The following is an 18,567-nucleotide window of genomic DNA, read 5'->3' as shown; positions in this document are numbered from 1 at the left end:
TCTCCTCCCTCCTGTTCCTCCTCCTCCTTCTCCTCCACCTCCTCCTCCTCCTCCTTCTCCTCCTCCTCTTCCTCCTCCTCCTCCTCCTCTTCCTCCTCGTCCTCCTCCTCCTCCTCCTCTTTCTCCTCCTCCTCGTCCTCCTCTTCCTCCTCCTCCTCTTCCTCCTCCTCCTCCTGCTCCTCCTCCTCCTCCTCCTCCACTTCCTCCTCCCTCTCCTCCTCCTCCCCCTCTCCTCCTCCTCCTCCTCCTCCTCCTCCTCCTCACAGCATCATCTCCTAACCTAACAGAAGCTTTATGACTACTTTGTGTGGCTTTAACTGTAAGCAGCTTATTCACACCCTTTAAGTGAACCAAAGGTTATTTTAATTTATTATAAAATAAAATAAAAAAAACAATTATTATATTTAGAAAAGTGAATATAAATAAAATAGTAATAATAATGATAATGGAATTTAAAATAATAATAAATATCAAAAAATAAAAGTGAATGTAAAATATCAATAATAATAATAAAAGTGAATATCAAATAAAATAATATTTTTTATAAAAGTGAATGTAAAATAACTTATTAATTATAATAATAATAATAATAATAATAATAATAATAATAATAATAATAATAATGATAATGATAAAAGTATGCTTGGGGACCAGGAGCAGCTGCTTTCATTACGCAGTGTATGGATTGTATTTTCAGTCACATCAGTGTGACAGTGATGGTGATGATGGCGTCTGCACCATCATTCATGACAAAGCTTTTGCTGGTATAGCTCCATCTTCTGGTTAAAACACAAAAACACAGTGAAATAAAGTAACACCTGTGTGTGGGATGCAGCTGACGTAGATGGTTCTAGAGCTTTGTTATTGTTTACAGCTGCACTGTTAGTCATCTATCAGACTGCAGAAAAGCCTCCTGGTCTTATTAAGTCCACAGTGAAGCACTCAGTCATCGGTTTGCATCATGTTGGATGATTTTTCTGTGTTCAGGTTTCTGTGTGGGAAAGAGATCAAGAAGAGGAAATGCATCTTTCGGCTGAGGACCAGAGTCCCTCCTAATCCCCCCTCTAAGCTCTTTCCTGAGCGTGCTCAGAACGACGGAGGACGGGGAAGCAAGAAAGGCGTGGTCAGGTACAGACATTTCTCTAGATTTCCGGGTCTCTTTCTAGTTCTTGACGTCCAGTTCATCTGTAAACCACAGCTGGAGTCTCTGTGATTAACATGAAACTGTGTGTCTGTGTGTGTTCAGTGTTTCAGCAGAGAGGAAGAAGAGGAAGTCCAAGTGGCTTCTAGAAGATGCTATTCCTAATGTAAGAACCACCTTTTCTTTTTTCTCTTTTCTTAACCTGAAGAGCTTTGCAGGGCCGTGTTATTTGGCTTGTTGATATGTAATGTCTTGGAGCAACGTTAAATTTAGATTAGCTGACATTAAGATGCTCATCTGTTATCTTTAAAGGCTTCAAATCTCTCAAGCTAATGCTAAAATGTTTAGTGAGTCAGTTTAACATGATAAATAAAGCTTTAAACTGTGCCGTGAATAAAGAAGTGCTTCATTTTAATCACATTTTGCTGAATAATTACACAAATCAATCTGATTGTAATATAGAACGAGCTGTCCTGCAGCTGGACCTCCAACCACCACATGGCAAACATCTTTGACTTCTCTCTGGACGAGCTGCAGAGCCTCAAAAGGTGAGACAGAGATCAGATGTGCATTTCTACCAAGAGTTCTGGGGTCTTTTAGCCCCCAGAGCTACTTTACCCTGAACTAAAAGGTTCCTGTGCCCCCATTGTTGTCTGTGTTTTGACCGCGGGCTGAAGTCCCGGGTAGATTGTGCAAATCAGGCCAGTGACGTATGGAGGAAATAAAAAGTAAATGCACTACACAATCAGACCAGACACCACTATGACACCATAGAAGCAGATGGACAGGCAGGTATCATTATGAGCAACGCAACAGTTAGCCTGTTAGCATGAAGAGACTCAGCTGGCGCTGTTTTAGATGGTGCTATATTTCATCACAGATGGATTCACTGAATCAACACGTGAGAGGAGATAAGCGCGAGTAGCAAAGACGTTTCAACACGGCTTTAAAATCCTTTTGAACTCAAAAAGCCGTGGCAAAGATCGGCTGGGGTTTTGGTTTAAACGGCGACCCTGTTAACTGGAGACTCTCAGCCGGATGCATCCCTCATAAACGTCTTTAGACCATCATTAAATATCTGATGAGGATATTTTGAAATCTTAATAAAAACTAAACTAGTTTGCATTCCCAGGAACTCCCTCTGTGTTTCAACAGCTGTGTAAACTCCACAAACACTGACACGTTCAGCTGAAGGTCTCCAGTTTACAGGGTCACTTTTAAAACCGGAACACCGGGAGGAGAGACGCATTCACGGTGGGCTGAGAGAAGACTACTGTTACAAGCTGCTAAATCAAGAGAATCACAGCTTCTTCTTTTGAAAAGTACACACACATACAAAAAAGATAGAACAAATAAAAACTAATGAAAGAAAGAGAAATCAAGTGAATCACAGATGTGTGTGACGACGGGCGGATTAAAAACACTGCAGGTAATCTACCAATCAGACACGTTCAGAATTGCAGGCCTTGCCCCCCAAAAGCCCGTGACCTTTGAAAAGTACTACCCCCCTAGCAGGGGCTTTTTAGGGGGGAGAATATCTACCCCTGAACCAAATCTAGACCCTGGGTCCACCGGTTGAAACGCACGTAGTTCTGGGGTAAAGTCCCTCCGGTTGAAAACGCCTCAGGTAACAGATAATCCCTTATCAAACTCTCGTCATGTGACCACCCTCTTTGTATTCCAGTAGTTCCAGCAGGACCGTCAGTATAGATCAAGACTCCACTGATGCCTCCACCTCAGGCTCTGCCACCACCAGCGCCTCCTACCACTTCAGGTCAGCACAACCCAGCCCCTCATCTTAACCGTAAAGTCACGCGTTTCTGTCTCTGACCTTTGACCTCTGTGCTCTGCTTCAGGAGGAGGGTCGGCAGTAGGAAGCGGAAGTTGCCCAGCAGCAGTTACAGCCATTGGGCCAATCGCAGCGAGGCAGGGGAGGAGCTCGTCGAGGAGGGGCAGTCTGCCATGCTAGAGGACCAAGAAGTTACGAACCACTCTCACCTGGCAACAGACTCCTCCCACTTCTTATCTGACCCCTCCCAGATTCCCTCTGACTCCTCCCACCTCCACTCTTCCATCTCCTCGTACTTTGGAGTAGCAGGCAGACTGACCAACGGGGAAAGGTACCAGGTGTTGGCTCGACGTGTCACTCCTCAGGGGACGGTCCAGTATCTGCTGGAGTGGGAGGGGACTACACCTTATTAAGACGTTTGCAAGATGACGTGACGCTTTGACTCCTCTTCCTCCACTCCCATTTCAATTAGAACCTAGTCACTCTCCATTAACGCTCTCACTGTGTCCACGCAGACAGTTCAAGTTTTAATATAAATTAATGTTTTTAGAATTTAAGCCCATTTTTAAATGTGATCTTCACACACACATGGATCTTAAAACACCCAAATAACTCACTCTAGTTTTAAAAGAAGGAAGACAATGTAAGTTTTGCTGTCAGTTACCTTATAACAGTATTTTAACGGCCCCCAGTTTGTGTTAGATGAAGAGAAAAGTAATCTGATCAAGAAACAAGTAGATTGAATCTAATGTGAATCTAGCAATGTCTCTAAAATATATTCTGTCCTTTATATTCCAATGCATGTCCCCCAAAGTATCTTGTACGCCTCGTCAACATGTCTTCCCACATATTTCCCATTTATATCATGCCATCTAAATATCCCCATGTAACCCTGCTTTTTGCATATCAGTATCTAGTTTTAAATATGTCCCCTCCAAAAAAAACGTTCCCAAATTTGCCCCTTAAGTATTGTATATCCACGCTTCCCTGAAGTATCCTGTCCCACATTTATCCCCCCCCCAACATTTATCCAAGCGATAGCTGGTCAAAGGATGTGGAGTTTGGAGGAATCAGGGATCAAGCTGGTCACAAACCTTTAATGTCAGTGTTTAGTCAGAGCGAATATTGTGTTTAAATACAGCCAAAGACCAACACACACCGACACACACGTACACCATCACACGCTCTCATTCAGTAGTGTTACATGTATATTATAGTGTTGAGATCTGAGTACTATCAGACTGACATTAGTTGGAGTTTGTTTTTATTGTATGTCAAACCAAACACATTTCTTCTCTGATGTTTTAAACAGTCAGAGGCTCCTGTAGCGCCCCCTAGCTGTCAAACAGCACTCTGCCTTACCTGTCCTCACTGCTGCAGCCCCGGGTTATCTCACCAGCAGCTCTTAACCAATCTGAATACAAAGCACTTCACGTAAAGCAGACTGAGACCTTCAGTCATGTGTTAGAAAACAAATGCTCCACAGGTTTCATCCCCAGCCACTGACGCCACTACAGGTGTTTCCTGACAGCAGTGATACCTGTAGTGACCTCACAGAGTTGGGTGTGAAGTGACAAGGATGTGTGAGTCAGTGTTGGTTCACCTGTGAAGCTCCAGTGGGTTCTGTAGAACATGAACTCAGAGGTTCCAAATCTCTGGGTTGAGAGCCGATACGGGTCAGTGAAACATTACGCTGTAGAGCACTGAAGCCAAATCCGAAAACATGAAGCTTCTCTGGAGTCAGAAGGAGACTAAATAGTTTGGACTTATGACGCCACTTTATTTTAATGCTCCATCAGTGTCACAAATCCAAATATGTTACAGATGATTCTGGATTCCAAGATAATAAACAAAACTCTAGACGGACACGGTAAAAAAACGTGCGACTCCAAACCAGTCTAGCGTCCACTGACTCCTCCCACTGTCTGTGCCTCACACAAACCTATATTAAAGAGACAGTGTCTTCTCATCAAAAGATAAACTAAAATAGTGTGTTAAACAACCAAACCTAATTATATTTTTCTACATTCTTAATTATACTAACGCTAAATTAATGTATAAACAGTCACTAATAACTGGAAACATTACTTTGCCCCATACAACTAATAAGAGGTTTCTTAAAAATGTAACTTTATTTAAAAAGTTTACTAAAACGAAATATGTTTTTTTTTAATTTATATTATATTATATTTATAATATATAAATTCCCACTTGGTTCAAAAACCTCTACAAGTCAGACTTTTCACTTAAAGCTGCTGTGAGGAACTTTTGTTTTGTATCAATTCTGGCGCCCCCTTGTGGACAAAGTGATACCTCTTATCTCTTGTCTTAAACATGCAAAAAACTCATCCTGTTGTCTTTTAACAGTCAACTTTATCAGGCAATGTGATTCTTTTCCATGAAAACAGTCAAATAAAGGCTGTTTCTGAAGTGAGATGTCCATCATCTGGTCTGACACCTACCCCCTCAGGGCGGTTTCAGGCATTAAAAATGACAACAGAGAATGTGTCAGTGTTGCTGCTGATGGTCTTGTTTGCTATTCAAGTTCATAAGGAGGCATCAGTATCATTTTCAGTCTGTTTCTCAGCCAGTTCAAAACTCCTCACAGGGCCTTTAAAGAACAAACACAATACTTTGACAATCAGGAGTAACAATCAGAGCTGTAAATGTGCAGAGATCATGGATTAGACACGTGAGTTCACCGGATGAATGCTCTTTAATCCTTTTCTATAATCATCCAGTAATAAAATAAGAATATTCTAATGTAGCGTGACTTTGTAGCTTAGACTAAGACGAGGAAGTAAAATATTAAAAGTGTATAAAAAGAATTAAAGCACCAACGTTACGCCTTAATACTGTGGATTGATTTCATGTTTTACAGTGTCGTCATTGATGACTTTCTTTCTGAGTTTTCCCTGTAAAAATGTATGCTGATGAGAAACTACAGACAAAAACTACAAATCCCACTGGAGCTGTGCAGAGTCTCAGGTGTTCCTTGTGCTGACTCTTCCGTGTGTTTCCTGTGAGCAGCTGTTTTCTCGCACTACTCGTCACACTCAGTATCTATGCAAACATCAACCTCACTGACCGACTCGTGATCGATCAGACGGCCGATCGATGATCCGGAGTCCTGCGCCGTTCAAAAGTTTAAAGGAAATTAAAAAAAAAGAAATATGTTTCGCTGTTCATTTGTTTAGTTAGCTTAAAGCTAACAAGCCCTTTGGTTTGAATGAGGAATGCTAATAGTGCTAACAGTCTCTGAGACGTTAAACTGTCACTCTGTCACTTTAAACCTGGAGCTCTTCATCGCTGCCATGGTGACCACGCTCCCCTCCCATTGGCCTGTTGGACAGTTGTTTTGATCATGTGACTGTAAGTTTGCCTTATTTCCTGTACGGCTGACCAATCAGCAGCCAGCTTTCTCTGTAATAAAAAATAACTGTTGTCTGATCTTTGACCACTTTCTGTTTCTGATTATGTGTGTGTGTGTGTGTGCAGTGTGTGTGTGTTCCTATGTAAAACAGTGTGTTAAGTGTGTGTGTGAGTGTGAGTGGAGCAGTGAGAGTGCAACAGTTGATAATCTGTTAATACCGTTAAGGCATTAGCGACACGTGAGAAACAAAACGACATTAACCGGCAGTTCAGGTGTGAGCGTTGCTGTGTCTTGTCGTCCTTAGGGTCCCTGCAGAGAGACAGACAGGTGGTCAGACAGAGAGACAGACAGGTGGACAGACAGACAGACATGTGAAGTAAGTGTAGAGCAGGAGGAGTGACCAACACACCTGAAGAGACGAGCTCCAGCTTTCCAGTCGTCCAAATGTCTGTGAGTTCAACCTTCCGCTCTGGGATCAGGTCATTGGATAGGTCAGTGCTGTTCTACCTGCTCATGTTATCGTAGACGTAACCTCCCTTTAAGCTCCCTTTAAACAGGTGTGCTGCAGCTTCCTTACCGTAGTGATGTACCTGAGGTTAGAGGTGAACTTTTGTGTAGCCCTACAAACCCAGGATTAACTCTGCGGTTACCTTGTTGACCCCAAATCCTACTTCAGAGCGCCGGCCTCTGGTCTCCCTGCCGCAGAGGATCGAGCGGCCATGGACGAGCTGGTGAAACACCTGTCCAGGTGTCAGCACATGGGCTGGATGAAGGTGATCGGTGAGTTCATGCTGCTCAGGCTTTGAACATTAAGACTTAGAAGTTCCTCTTGAGTTTGAAGAGATGCTCAGGATTCTACTTCTTAATCACCCCTCTCCAGTTTTGTCATTTTGAAGGACTTCTTCATGATGTTTGACTTTTTGTCATTCCAGTGAAAACAGCTTTAAACAGTCTCCGTCAGGGGGAATCAGTAACACAGCACTCTTGATTATTTACATAAATCCAATGAAAAGCTCTCATAGTCTTCCTCTGCTGTGACTAAATCTGAAACTTACTGTCCAGATTGCAGAACCCACCAGTGAGCTCACAGTTTTCACCTTTCACATGATGAAAGTTTGAAACATGACAATCTGCTGTTTATCTATAGAGCACATTTTATACAAATCAAATGCCATTCAAAGTGCTTGAGAAAGAAGAAGTCAAATAAAGGCAAAACATGCTAAAAGAAAAATGGAATTTGACACCAACAACAATAAAATTAATCAAATCAATTAACAGGGTTCCCACGCGTCCTGGAAAACCTGGAAAACCTGGAAAATAGTTGACTAGCTTTCCAGTACTGGAAAACACCTGGAAAATGGGAGAAAAAGTTAAATGTCCTGGAAAATTATTCCAACATGACTGCGTGTGATCTGACAAAGTTAAAAAAAAACACATCTCCATTCAACATTTGTGGCCATTTTTGTCATTTAGTTCTATTTAGGTCATTAAAGCACTGATCCTCTGATTATTATTTATTTAATTATTTCAGTAAGGCAGCTTCCTGATTCCTTTGCTGGCTCTTTTGTTTTTTATTTAGCTCATTTTATATTTTTTGAGAAAAGAGAAAGCTGAGATGAGAGTTGCCCATCATTGTTACTTGGTTGCACTAATAAAGTGAAGTGCTGTACATCTGTGGTTGCATTATTCTATAATCAATTTGCCATCATTTTTAAGCAGGTAAGAGATGATTTCATGGATAGCCATAGACTTTCAATGTAGACTTCCACTGAGAGGAACATATTAGATTACTTAGGAACTAAATTAGGAACTTAATTTGGACTGTCATACCAGCTTGATCATCACTGAAAATGTCCTTGAAATGTCCTGGAAAATGATCTCTGGAAAAGAGTGGGAACCCTGAATTAAATTATATATAATAATAATAATAATAATAATACATTTTATTTATAAAAGCGCTTTAAAAGATTCTCCAAGCGCTTTACAGGAAAATAAATTTATACAATAGAAAAGCAAATAAAAGCAAGGCAGCAAAATAAAACAAAACAACAAAAAAATCAATCAATTCTAGTTTAAAAGCCTTTGTTAATAGGTGGGTTTTGAGTCCTGATTTGAATTTGGTGAGTGAGGGAGAGAATCTGAGGTGTTGGGGGAGAGAGTTCCAGATGGTGGGGGCAGCGACAGAGAAGGCCCTGTCCCCCCAGGTTCGGTGCTTGGGTTTGGTGAGAGGGGTGAGGAGGTTGGCGTTGGTGGAGGGATTGTATGGCTGCAGAAGGTCAGTGAGGTAGGAGGGAGCTAGATTATGGAGGGCTTTGTAGGTGATGAGGAGGATCCTGTACTGTATTCTTGAGGGGATGGGAAGCCAATGGAGGTTCTGGAGGACTGGGGGTGATGTGGTCTCTGGAGCGGGAGTGAGTGAGGAGGCGTGCAGCTGAGTTTTGTATGTATTGTAGTTTGTTGAGGAGGGTGTTGGGTGAACCGTAGAGGATGCTATTGGAATAATGGAGTCTTGAGGTGATGAAGGCGTGGATGAGAGTTTCAGGGAGGGGCGGAGACAGGCGATGTTTTTGAGGTGGAAGAAAGCAGTTTTTGAAATATTGTTAATGTGTTGTTGAAAGTTGAGTGACTGATCAAAAAGGGTACGGATGTGGGTGGATGCTGAAACAGTGGATTTATCAATAGTGAGTGAGAAGTCTGGGCAGGTGGAAGTGAGGGATTTTGGGCCTATGATAAGAATGCAGTAAAGAGTTCACACCATGTTAAACACTGATCATGTGATCATGTGATGATGTCACAGAGCTGAAGAGCGCCTCCATCCATTGGCTGTCGTGTGGTCAGAAGGCGGAGACTGATGTGTGGAGTAAAATGTTCTGCATCCTGTCCGACTCTCAGTTACTGATGCTCAACAATCTGGAGGTACAACACACACACACACACACACACACACACACACACACACACACACACACACACACACACACACACACACACACACACACACACACACACACACACACACAATCACTCTTCTCTTCTACATCTTGTTCTCTTTCTTGCTTCTGCTGCTTATGCCGATTCCACTTCTTCCTCAAAGTCTTCTGCTGTTCCTTTTTCTCTGACATGTGCCTCTTCTTCTTCTTCTTCTTCTTCTTCTTCTTCTTCTTCTTCTTCTTCTTCTTCTTCTTCTTCTTCTGCTTCTTCTTCTTCTTCTTCTTCTCTTCTTCTTCTTCTTCTTCTGCTCTTTCTCTTTCTTGTTCCTCTTATACCTTTACACCTTCTCTTGATTTTCTCTGACATGTGCCTCTTCTTCTTCCACTCCTGCATCTTCTTCTCTCTGTCTTGTTCCTCCTATACCTTTACACCTGCTTTTGCTTTTTCCACTTCTTCCTCTGCAGATTCTTTAATTCTGCTTCTGCTGTTTCTTTCTCTCTGACGTGTGCATCATCTTCTTCCTCTGTTTTTGTTCTGCTGTTTCTTCTTCTGCTGCTGCTTCTCTTTGTTGTTCCTCTTATACCTTTACACCTTCTCTTGCTTCTACTGCTCATGCTGCTTCTACTTTTTTCTACTTCTTTTTGCGGTTTCTTTCTCTGTGACATGCACCTCTTCTTTTGCTGTTCCTGCATCTTCTTCTTCTACTTTAGTTTCACTTTTCCTCCTGCAGCTGTTTCTCCTTCTCTTACTTGTTCCTCATCTTCAGCTTCTTCTCTCCTGCTTTTAGTTTTTCTTCTCCTCTTTCTGTTCTTTTTTTCTGCTTCTTGTGCCTCATCTGCTGGTCTTGATTCCTGTGGTCGTCTATTCTTCATCCTTTGTCTATTATTCTGTCTTCTTCTGCATCTAATTTAGCTCCTGATTCTTCTTCTGCTTCTTGCTGCATCTTCTCTTCCCCTTTTTCTCTTGGGTTGACTTTTTCTTCTGCTTCTTCTTCTTCTTTCTGCTTCATGTGGGTTTTTTCTTCAACAACTTTTCCTCCTCTTCTTCTTCTTCTTCTTCTTCTTCTTCTGCTTCTGCTTCTGCTGCTGCTTCTCTTTCTTGTTCCTCTTATACCTTTACACCTTCTCTTGATTCTACTGCTTCTGCTGCTTCTACTTCTTCTTCAGCAGCCTCTTCTTCTTCTTCTTCTTCTTCTTCTTCTTCTTCTTCTTCTTCTTCTTCTTCTTCTTCTTCTTCTTCTTCTTCTTCTTCTTCTTCTTCTTCTTCTTCAGCTTCCTTTCATTCTTGTTTTTTTGTCCCTTGCTTTAAAAAAGTAAAGTGCACAGACGATGCAATGAAGTGTATGTCCCCCTGCCCCTCTCAGCTCTGAACCAGCAGTCATAAATTCATAGAGGAGTGAAAAGGCTGTGACAAAAACCTTCTTAAACACATTAAATATCTTCTTCCTCTCCTCCCTCTCTGTCTCCTCAGGTTCATCCTCTGCTTCTTGCAGAGAGGGCGGAGACTTGCACGGTCTGGTTGCTCAGATACACTCTCCATGTGACCCCGGGACTTCCTCGCCACACCCACAAAGGTAAGGAGGACAGCTGCAGAAGAGGACGACAGACAGACTGACGGACGGACGGACAGCAGCGGACTACTTCAGACAGACAGCCTCAGACAGGTAGAGACAGACAGACAGGTAGAGACAGACAGACAGACAGACAGACAGGTGATGGACGTGGACTTTGAAGCCGAGTTTGAAGACTTGAACGGTAAGAAGAAAACGTTCGTGTTTGTTTGTTTTCATGTCGGTGTTTGTGAGTTTGCTGCTGCGACCGGATAAGCTGCTCTGCTTAATCTTGATGTAATGATAATAATAATCTCATAATCTGATATCTGAGGTCAGCTGCCATGGCAACATGATTGACTGCTCCTCTGCTTGTGAGGTTACTTAACACAAGGCAGGTTAGCGTCACCTGCAGAGCTGGACTCTGAGGGTCGACGGTGACAGAGGAGCTGCACAGAGTTCCATAGAATTACCAAATATCCTTTCATAAATATTCAATTCAATTTAAAGGTGTTTATTTATTTTTAAACCACTGTGAAGTTAACTTAAATTACTGTTCCTCTTAGTTATTTAAATGTGGAGTATTCAAGAACTCTCTAAAGAGTCCGGTGAACACACAGACGAGAGTTTTCATCTTTGTTTTTTTTTCCTGAAAATAATCTTCAGGGTTGTCAAAAACTTTTTCCCACCTTGATACAAAACTTATTTGATAAAATGTTATCAATATATACATAAAATCAGTGATTCAGACTCTCTGTCTGCTTTGGAAATCATTTATTAGTGTTTGTAAACTGTGTGTGTGTGTGTGTGTGTGTGTGTGTGTGTGTGTGTGTGTGTGTGTGTGTGTGTGTGTGTGTGTGTGTGTGTGTGTGTGTGTGTTTATTATCCCCATAAGCAGTATGTGATTTCAGGGGGGATGAGGAGGGGGCACCATCTCCCTCTATTTTACTTTATAAATCGACCAAAAGCCCCCTTAGCTAAGCTGCTATAAGCACCTGCTGCCAGCTGCACATTAAACTCCATCTTTAATTCATATAATGTGAAAGCCACCTCATTACATGAATGCGTCTCTTCAAACGGCTGCAGGAATTATATTTTATTAAAGCAGAATCAAGCTGGAAATGATAAAAAAAAAAAAAAACACATGATGAAAAAAAATCTGACCTCATAATCATCGGCCCCAAATCCCTCACCACAACCACCAACAACTTCAACCTCCCCATCGACAATGCTTCCCTCACTCCGTCCTCACATGTTCACAACCTCGGTATCATTATGGACTCCCATCTCACTCTGGAACAGGACATCAAGCACATCACCAAAACTGCCTTCATCCACCTTAAAAATATCGCTCGTCTCCGTCCATCTCTCTCCTTCTCCACCGCTGAAACCCTGATCCACGCCTTTATCACTTCCATACTCGACTACTGTAACAGCATCTTCTATGGCCTTCCTTCAAAACAACTCAACGAACTACAATACATCCAGAACTCTGCCGCCCGCCTGCTCACCCACACCCGCTCCCGTGACCATATCACCCCTGTTCTCCAAAACCTCCACTGGCTCCCTATCAAACAGTGCATACATTTCAAAATCCTCCTTCTCACCCACAAAGAACCTCCACCACCAGGCCCCCTCTTACCTCAACGACCTGCTCCATCACCACACCCCCTCCCGTAACCTCCGATCCTCCAACGCCCACCTCCTCTCCCTACCACCTGACACCAAGCACCGAACCTTGGGGGACAGAGCTTTCTCTGTCGCCGCCCCCTCCCTCTGGAACGCCTTACCACTTAAAGGGGACATATCACGCTTTTTTCATCAATATATATTGGTCTAAGAGGTCCCCAAAACATGTCTTTAAAGTTTATGCTCAAAAAAACACTTTGAAATCAGATTTTGGTCTGCCTGAAAAGCCTTCTTCTTCAGTCCTCCTCAGAACAGTCTGTTTTCCCTCTGACCACGCCCCCTCAGGAAGTGGATGTGCCTCGGCTCTCCAGCACGTTGATCTAATGTTTACATGTTGGCTGAATATACACAGCTGCTCAGAGATCGCGTTACTTCAACCCTCTGAATCTGATCCTGACGGAAAGGCGCCTGTAGCAGGACCTTTCTGAACGATTGGTCACAGATTTAGTGTTTCTTGTTGTTTTATTTATCAGTATGTAGCTACAGCTACAGCTACAGCTAGAGCTACAGCTACAGCTACGAACATATAGCTATGTGGCTATGCTAATTAGCGCTAGCACTTATCCATGACAAATAAAAATCATCCACTAGATCTTCAAATCTGCAGACGTGGGGAGTAAAACCGACCTTTGTGTTTATTAAGACAGCCTACAACTAGCATGCCTCCCTCCTAAGCTCCTTGTTAGCACACGTGTGTGCAGGTAATGAAAACCAGAGGAGGGATTCAGTATTATTTTATACAGTCTATGGGCTGAACAAGCTCCGAGCTCTGACTCCGTGACAGACCGGATATTGTTGTGACGTATACAAAAACACTGAAAGTCTGAAACGGCTGGTTTCAGCACACATTTACAGAAAGGTGGAGAAATCAGAACAGGGGCAGAATGGATTTTTTTCATTCTCAGGGGGTTTGTAGACATGCCAGGGAAACATATTTCAGGTAGAGAACCATTAAAAAGTCAATTTTGCATGATATGTCACCTTTAACTTTCGAAACTGCCCCAACCAGTCCACCTTCAAATCACTCACCAAAACCCTCCTGTTTAGAACTGCTTTTAACGTATGATTGCTTTTAAATGTATTTTATTCATGTTTTTATTATTCTGTTGTTTTATATGATGTTTTTATCTTTGAGTTTTCAGGAAAGCGCTTTATAAATAAAATGTATTATTATTATTATTATTATGAATTTATTAGATTGCACACATTGGGGGGACGTGCACACTTCTGAAAACACCCTGAAGTTAATTGACAGTTGCACACTGGGTGTTAAAGAGCCCTGAACAGCAGATATGAATCAGCCTACAGTATGATAGGATTCCCTTTAATCCCTTTAATGTCAGAGGAGACGACTTTAATAAAGATTACAAACAGGCTAAAACATGCAAAAATTAAAACCCTGGCCCTTCTGGCTGACGTGTATATGGATGCATGTGATTGGATGTTTCTGACTTGTTTCTGTCGCAAACCTTTCCTTTAAATGTTTAAATGTTGTCTGTTGGATGTTTTATTATGATCCTATGAAGGTCACATGCTGAAACACGTCTGTCTAACTCAACTCATTTTTATTTATATATCACCTTTCATGCATTCAAGCATGCAGCCAAAAGTGCTACACCAAAGAACAAAGACAGAAAAATAACAGAGATGGATAAAATGATACAAGACTAAAACAAGAAAGAGGAAAGTGATATATTATACTTTAAAACATATTCATTGAATACAATCTATAAATTAAATACAAATAAAAAAATAAAATCACTAAAAAAAACAAAAAAATAAATTAAAATCAATGAAAAAAAAAACAGATAAATATCAGAAAATAAAATCATTACATAATAATCACAATAAAGTCAGATAAATAAATAAAACTAGAAAAATAAATAAAATAATAATTAAATTAAAATCATTACAATAAACTAATAAAATAAAATCAGTTAAATACCAGCAAAAAATAATTGAATTCAATTAAATTGAAATAAAACACCATAAAATAAGACAAATTAAAATAAATATAAATGATGCTTGTACAATGGTAATAATGGTTGTAATAGTAATAATGCATTCTAGGGCTAAAATGAAATTATGTCAAGTTAAAAGCCAGATTTAATATGCTTTAATATTAGAATTAAGAACCACTTCATTTAAGAATAAAATGATTCTTTATCCAACGTGTCTCTTACATTTTGAGTCTTTTAAAAATAAATATAAGCTTTAGAAATTGCCACATGACTCAAAAGTTAAGCTTGTTAGGTATTTTTTTACTAACTTTGTATTAAAAACAACAAAATGTAGCAGAATTCAAAAAGAGACTGAGCTCAGAGATGAATGATGTGAGCTCTGAGAAGATCATGTGATGAATGTTGAGGTTCAGTAAAATAAAACAAACAATAAATCTCTCCGTGACTCAGCTCAGCTTTATTGTGAATCCAAATGTATTCATATTTAGAAAAATAAATTAATAAATAACCAAAACAAGCTTTGGTCAAAACACAGCCTTATTAATCCATCATATGTGGATGACACACTGCGTTACCTTTCAAAATAAAAGACTCATAAAGGTTCAGACATGTTTCTGACGCCCCGCCGTCATTAGAACAAAAGTGCTAACAGCAGCTGGTCTCCTTGGCAACAGCTGTGGCACCGACACAGCTGGCTGCTCCTGAACTACAAACACTCCCATGATGCTCTCTGTCTGTTCCAGATGTTCCAGAGAGAGGGATCCGCCGACAGAGCATGCCCAGCAGCTCAGTGGTGGACACACCCACCGCCAGAGTGACGGTGAGCACACACCCACACACCCACACACACACACACACACACACACACACACACACACACACACACACACACACACCTCCCTCTCAGCTGGGATCAGCCTGCTGTTTCCATGGTAACAGGAGCCCAGCTGCTGTCAGCTGTGAATCAGCTGACCGGCTCCACCTGCAGGCCGCAGACAGAGAAACAGATGATTTACGGGTCTGATGTGGTGCCTCTCCCACTCCCTGCTCCCTGTCCAAATACCTACACCCCCTCTCTTGATGAAAACGAGGAGGGGGAGGTGCAGGTGGAGCATCGGCATACCTGGATCTGATAAACCTCCATGAGTCCCATGAAAAACGACAACGGGAACACTCTGAACCCACAGCAAGTACACAAGCTGCACACTGTGAATCAGCTGGAGTCCGGTTAAAGGTGTTGTAGGGCCGGTCCTCGTAATGAGGAGGGGCTGTTCCACACACACCCTGGAGATGCAGGGTCATAAACAGCAGAGAGGAGAGGAAGATAAGCCAGGATGCTCACAGAAACATGGATAATCACAACGTTTGGACTCGGTGGTGCTCATCAGTGAACAGAAGCAACACCCATACATACATCTATGTACTGTAGATATATTATATAAACTATATACTTCAAATTATATAAAGCAAGATGATTAGTTCAAAGTGGAAAATATTTTTAAAAATAACACAACTCACATACAACAACAAGGAATATGCAGAATTATAGGAAATAAACCGTAAATATTAAACCACAGTATCATTAAAGCTCCTGTAAGGAACTTTTAACTGCTTATGAAACAGATTAAAATGAATACTAATACTTTTTATGACCTAAATAAGAAGAAAAGATCATCAAAAAGAAGAGTGACTCATTTCATGTGGTTATTTTTCATGTCTGATACCATGGCAAGGGGTAGGTGTCAAACTCTGTTAGCATGTTTAACAACAAAAGCTCTCCATGAATGATGAATTTAACTGTTAAAACAGATCAAGATGACATTTAACTATCAATAAAGACCTTTGACGCATTTACAGGATGAAATCAGCTAAGACTCTTTTGTCCACAGGGGGAGCCAAAAACGACACAAACTGAAATTTCCTCACAGGAGCTTTAATTTGAAGAATTAATTAAATTCAGTGTAAAATTATTATTTTTTTCACATTACAACAAACACATCTTACTTAAAATGAATGGTATAATTATATATCACAATAATAAAAGAATTTAATTTTAGGAAAATGATATAAGAAATGAATAAATGTAGAAAAATTCTGAAAAACACAACAGAAGTGTTTCTCCATTCTGGGTTTATTTGTATGAGTTTGTAATGCTGTATGTTCAGGGTCTGTCTTGATCTGTTTGTGCTGAATGTGGCGCCCCCTGTGGACACAACATTTCTTTGCTTGACTTTTCCTCTGATGAAATATTTGACATAAAAAAATACAAAAGGTTTATTTTCAGCAGGATGTCAATCATCTTGTCTGACACCTGCCCCCTCATAGGAGCTTTAAATAACTCTACAGCATTATTTTGTTCTTCCTCTACTTCCTCTACTCCTCCCACAGTCCAAAGACATGCTCATTAGGTTAACTGGTGCCTCTAAATTGCCTGGTGGTGTGTTTGAATGGTTGTCTGTCTCCAAGTGTTGACCCTGTGATTGACTCTGGGTGTACCTCACCTCTCGCCCACTGACATCCTAACAGGATAAGCGCTAACGATAACAGATGGATGATCAATAGCTGCATCTTTACAATGTTCCCTTCCACAAAACCTCCAGAAAACAGAGCGGATAAATAATAAGTTGATTAATTCAATATTCTCCTCTTCTTCAGGGGTTTCTCTCCCGGAGGTTGAAGCAGTCTCTCCGACGGACTCGATCTCATCCTAAACTGCCTCGTCCGACCAGCATGAGGGCTGACATCATGAACAGCGCTGACACCAGGTAACCACTACAGTAATTCTCCACTGTTGTGTCTCACTGTCAGACGAAGACCCATTCCCAGTTTCTCCCCCTTTGCTCGAACCCTTGAGGGTTTACTGGTGTAGTGGCAAACTGTGTGTGCAATTTTTCCAAACACACTTGAACACCCTAATAGGAATAATTTGGGGGCGTGTCCTGTGGACACGCCTCCAAATTATTCCTATTAGGGTGTCCTGTGGACACGCCCCCAAATTATTCCTATTAGGGTGTCCTGTGGACATGCCCCCAAATCATTCCTATTAGGGTGTCCTGTGGACACGCCCCCAAATCATTCCTATTAGGGTGTCCACAGGACACGCCCCCAAATTATTCTTATTTGGGTGTCCTGTGGACACGCCCCCAAATTATTTCTATTAGTGTGTCCTGTGGACACGCCCCCAAAATATTCCTATTATGGTGTCCTGTGGACATGCCCCCAAATTATTCCTATTAGGGTGTCCACAGGACACGCCCCCAAATTATTCCTATTAGGGTGTCCTGTGGACACGCCCCCAAATTATTCCTATTAGGGTGTCCTGTGGACATGCCCCCAAATCATTCCTATTAGGGTGTCCTGTGGACACGCCCCCAAATTATTCCTATTCGGGTGTCCACAGGACACGCCCCCAAATTATTCTTATTTGGGTGTCCTGTGGACACGCCCCCAAATTATTTCTATTAGTGTGTCCTGTGGACACGCCCCCAAAATATTCCTATTAGTGTGTCCTGTGGACACGCCCCCAAATTATTCCTATTAGGGTGTCCTGTGGACACGCCCCCAAATTATTCCTATTAGGGTGTCCTGTGGACACGCCCCCAAATTCTTCCTATTAGGGTGTCCTGTGGACACGCCCCCAAATTATTCTCATTAGGGTGTCCTGTGGACACGCCCCCAAATTATTCTTATTAGGGTGTCCTGTGGACACGTCCCCAAATTATTCTTATTAGGGTGTCCTGTGGACACACCCCCAAATTATTCCTATTAGGGTGTCCTGTGGACACGCCCCCAAATTATTCTCATTAGGGTGTCCTGTGGACACGCCCCCAAATTATTCCTATTAGGGTGTCCTGTGGACACGCCCCCAAATTATTCCTATTAGGGTGTCCACAGGACACGCCCCCAAATTATTCCTATTAGGGTGTCCTGTGGACACGCCCCCAAATTATTCTTATTAGGGTGTCCTGTGGACACGCCCCCAAATTATTCCAATTAGGGTGTTAAACTTGTGCACTGATTTGTGCAGGAGTGGCATGAATAACATTTGCTTAAACACACAAATGAACAGCATTAATTAACCCTTTCATCCCTTATCATATTACCAACATATACGTCAAACATTTACATTTCAAG

The 18,567-nt window shown here is 41.6% G+C and overlaps 1 protein-coding gene across 3 annotated transcripts in view; it reads left to right on the top strand.

Moving 5' to 3' along the window:
• Nucleotides 1–987: 987 nt before the first annotated feature.
• Nucleotides 988–18,567, top strand: part of LOC117818756 (disabled homolog 2-interacting protein-like) — a 39,937-nt gene continuing 22,357 nt past the window's right edge. The window contains exons 1-11 of one of the 3 annotated variants that reach the window (XM_034691797.1): nucleotides 988–1,128; nucleotides 1,247–1,307; nucleotides 1,604–1,689; nucleotides 2,826–2,915; nucleotides 2,998–3,261; nucleotides 6,608–6,794; nucleotides 6,980–7,083; nucleotides 9,101–9,219; nucleotides 10,705–10,807; nucleotides 15,177–15,253; nucleotides 17,089–17,198. In XM_034691797.1, the coding sequence (XP_034547688.1) occupies nucleotides 6,748–6,794; nucleotides 6,980–7,083; nucleotides 9,101–9,219; nucleotides 10,705–10,807; nucleotides 15,177–15,253; nucleotides 17,089–17,198 (560 nt within the window). In that variant the 5' untranslated portion in view covers nucleotides 988–1,128; nucleotides 1,247–1,307; nucleotides 1,604–1,689; ... (1 more) ...; nucleotides 2,998–3,261; nucleotides 6,608–6,747. Of the gene's footprint in view, nucleotides 1,129–1,246; nucleotides 1,308–1,603; nucleotides 1,690–2,825; nucleotides 2,916–2,997; nucleotides 3,262–6,607; nucleotides 6,795–6,979; nucleotides 7,084–9,100; nucleotides 9,220–10,704; nucleotides 10,808–15,176; nucleotides 15,254–17,088; nucleotides 17,199–18,567 lie in introns of those variants that run through there. The other 2 variants (XM_034691799.1, XM_034691800.1) reach the window with 2 other exon arrangements.

This window comes from Notolabrus celidotus, chromosome 9 (genome assembly GCF_009762535.1).
Source record: "Notolabrus celidotus isolate fNotCel1 chromosome 9, fNotCel1.pri, whole genome shotgun sequence".
Taxonomy (NCBI): Eukaryota; Metazoa; Chordata; class Actinopteri; order Labriformes; family Labridae; genus Notolabrus; species Notolabrus celidotus.
This window is presented reverse-complemented; position numbering and strand designations above follow the sequence as displayed.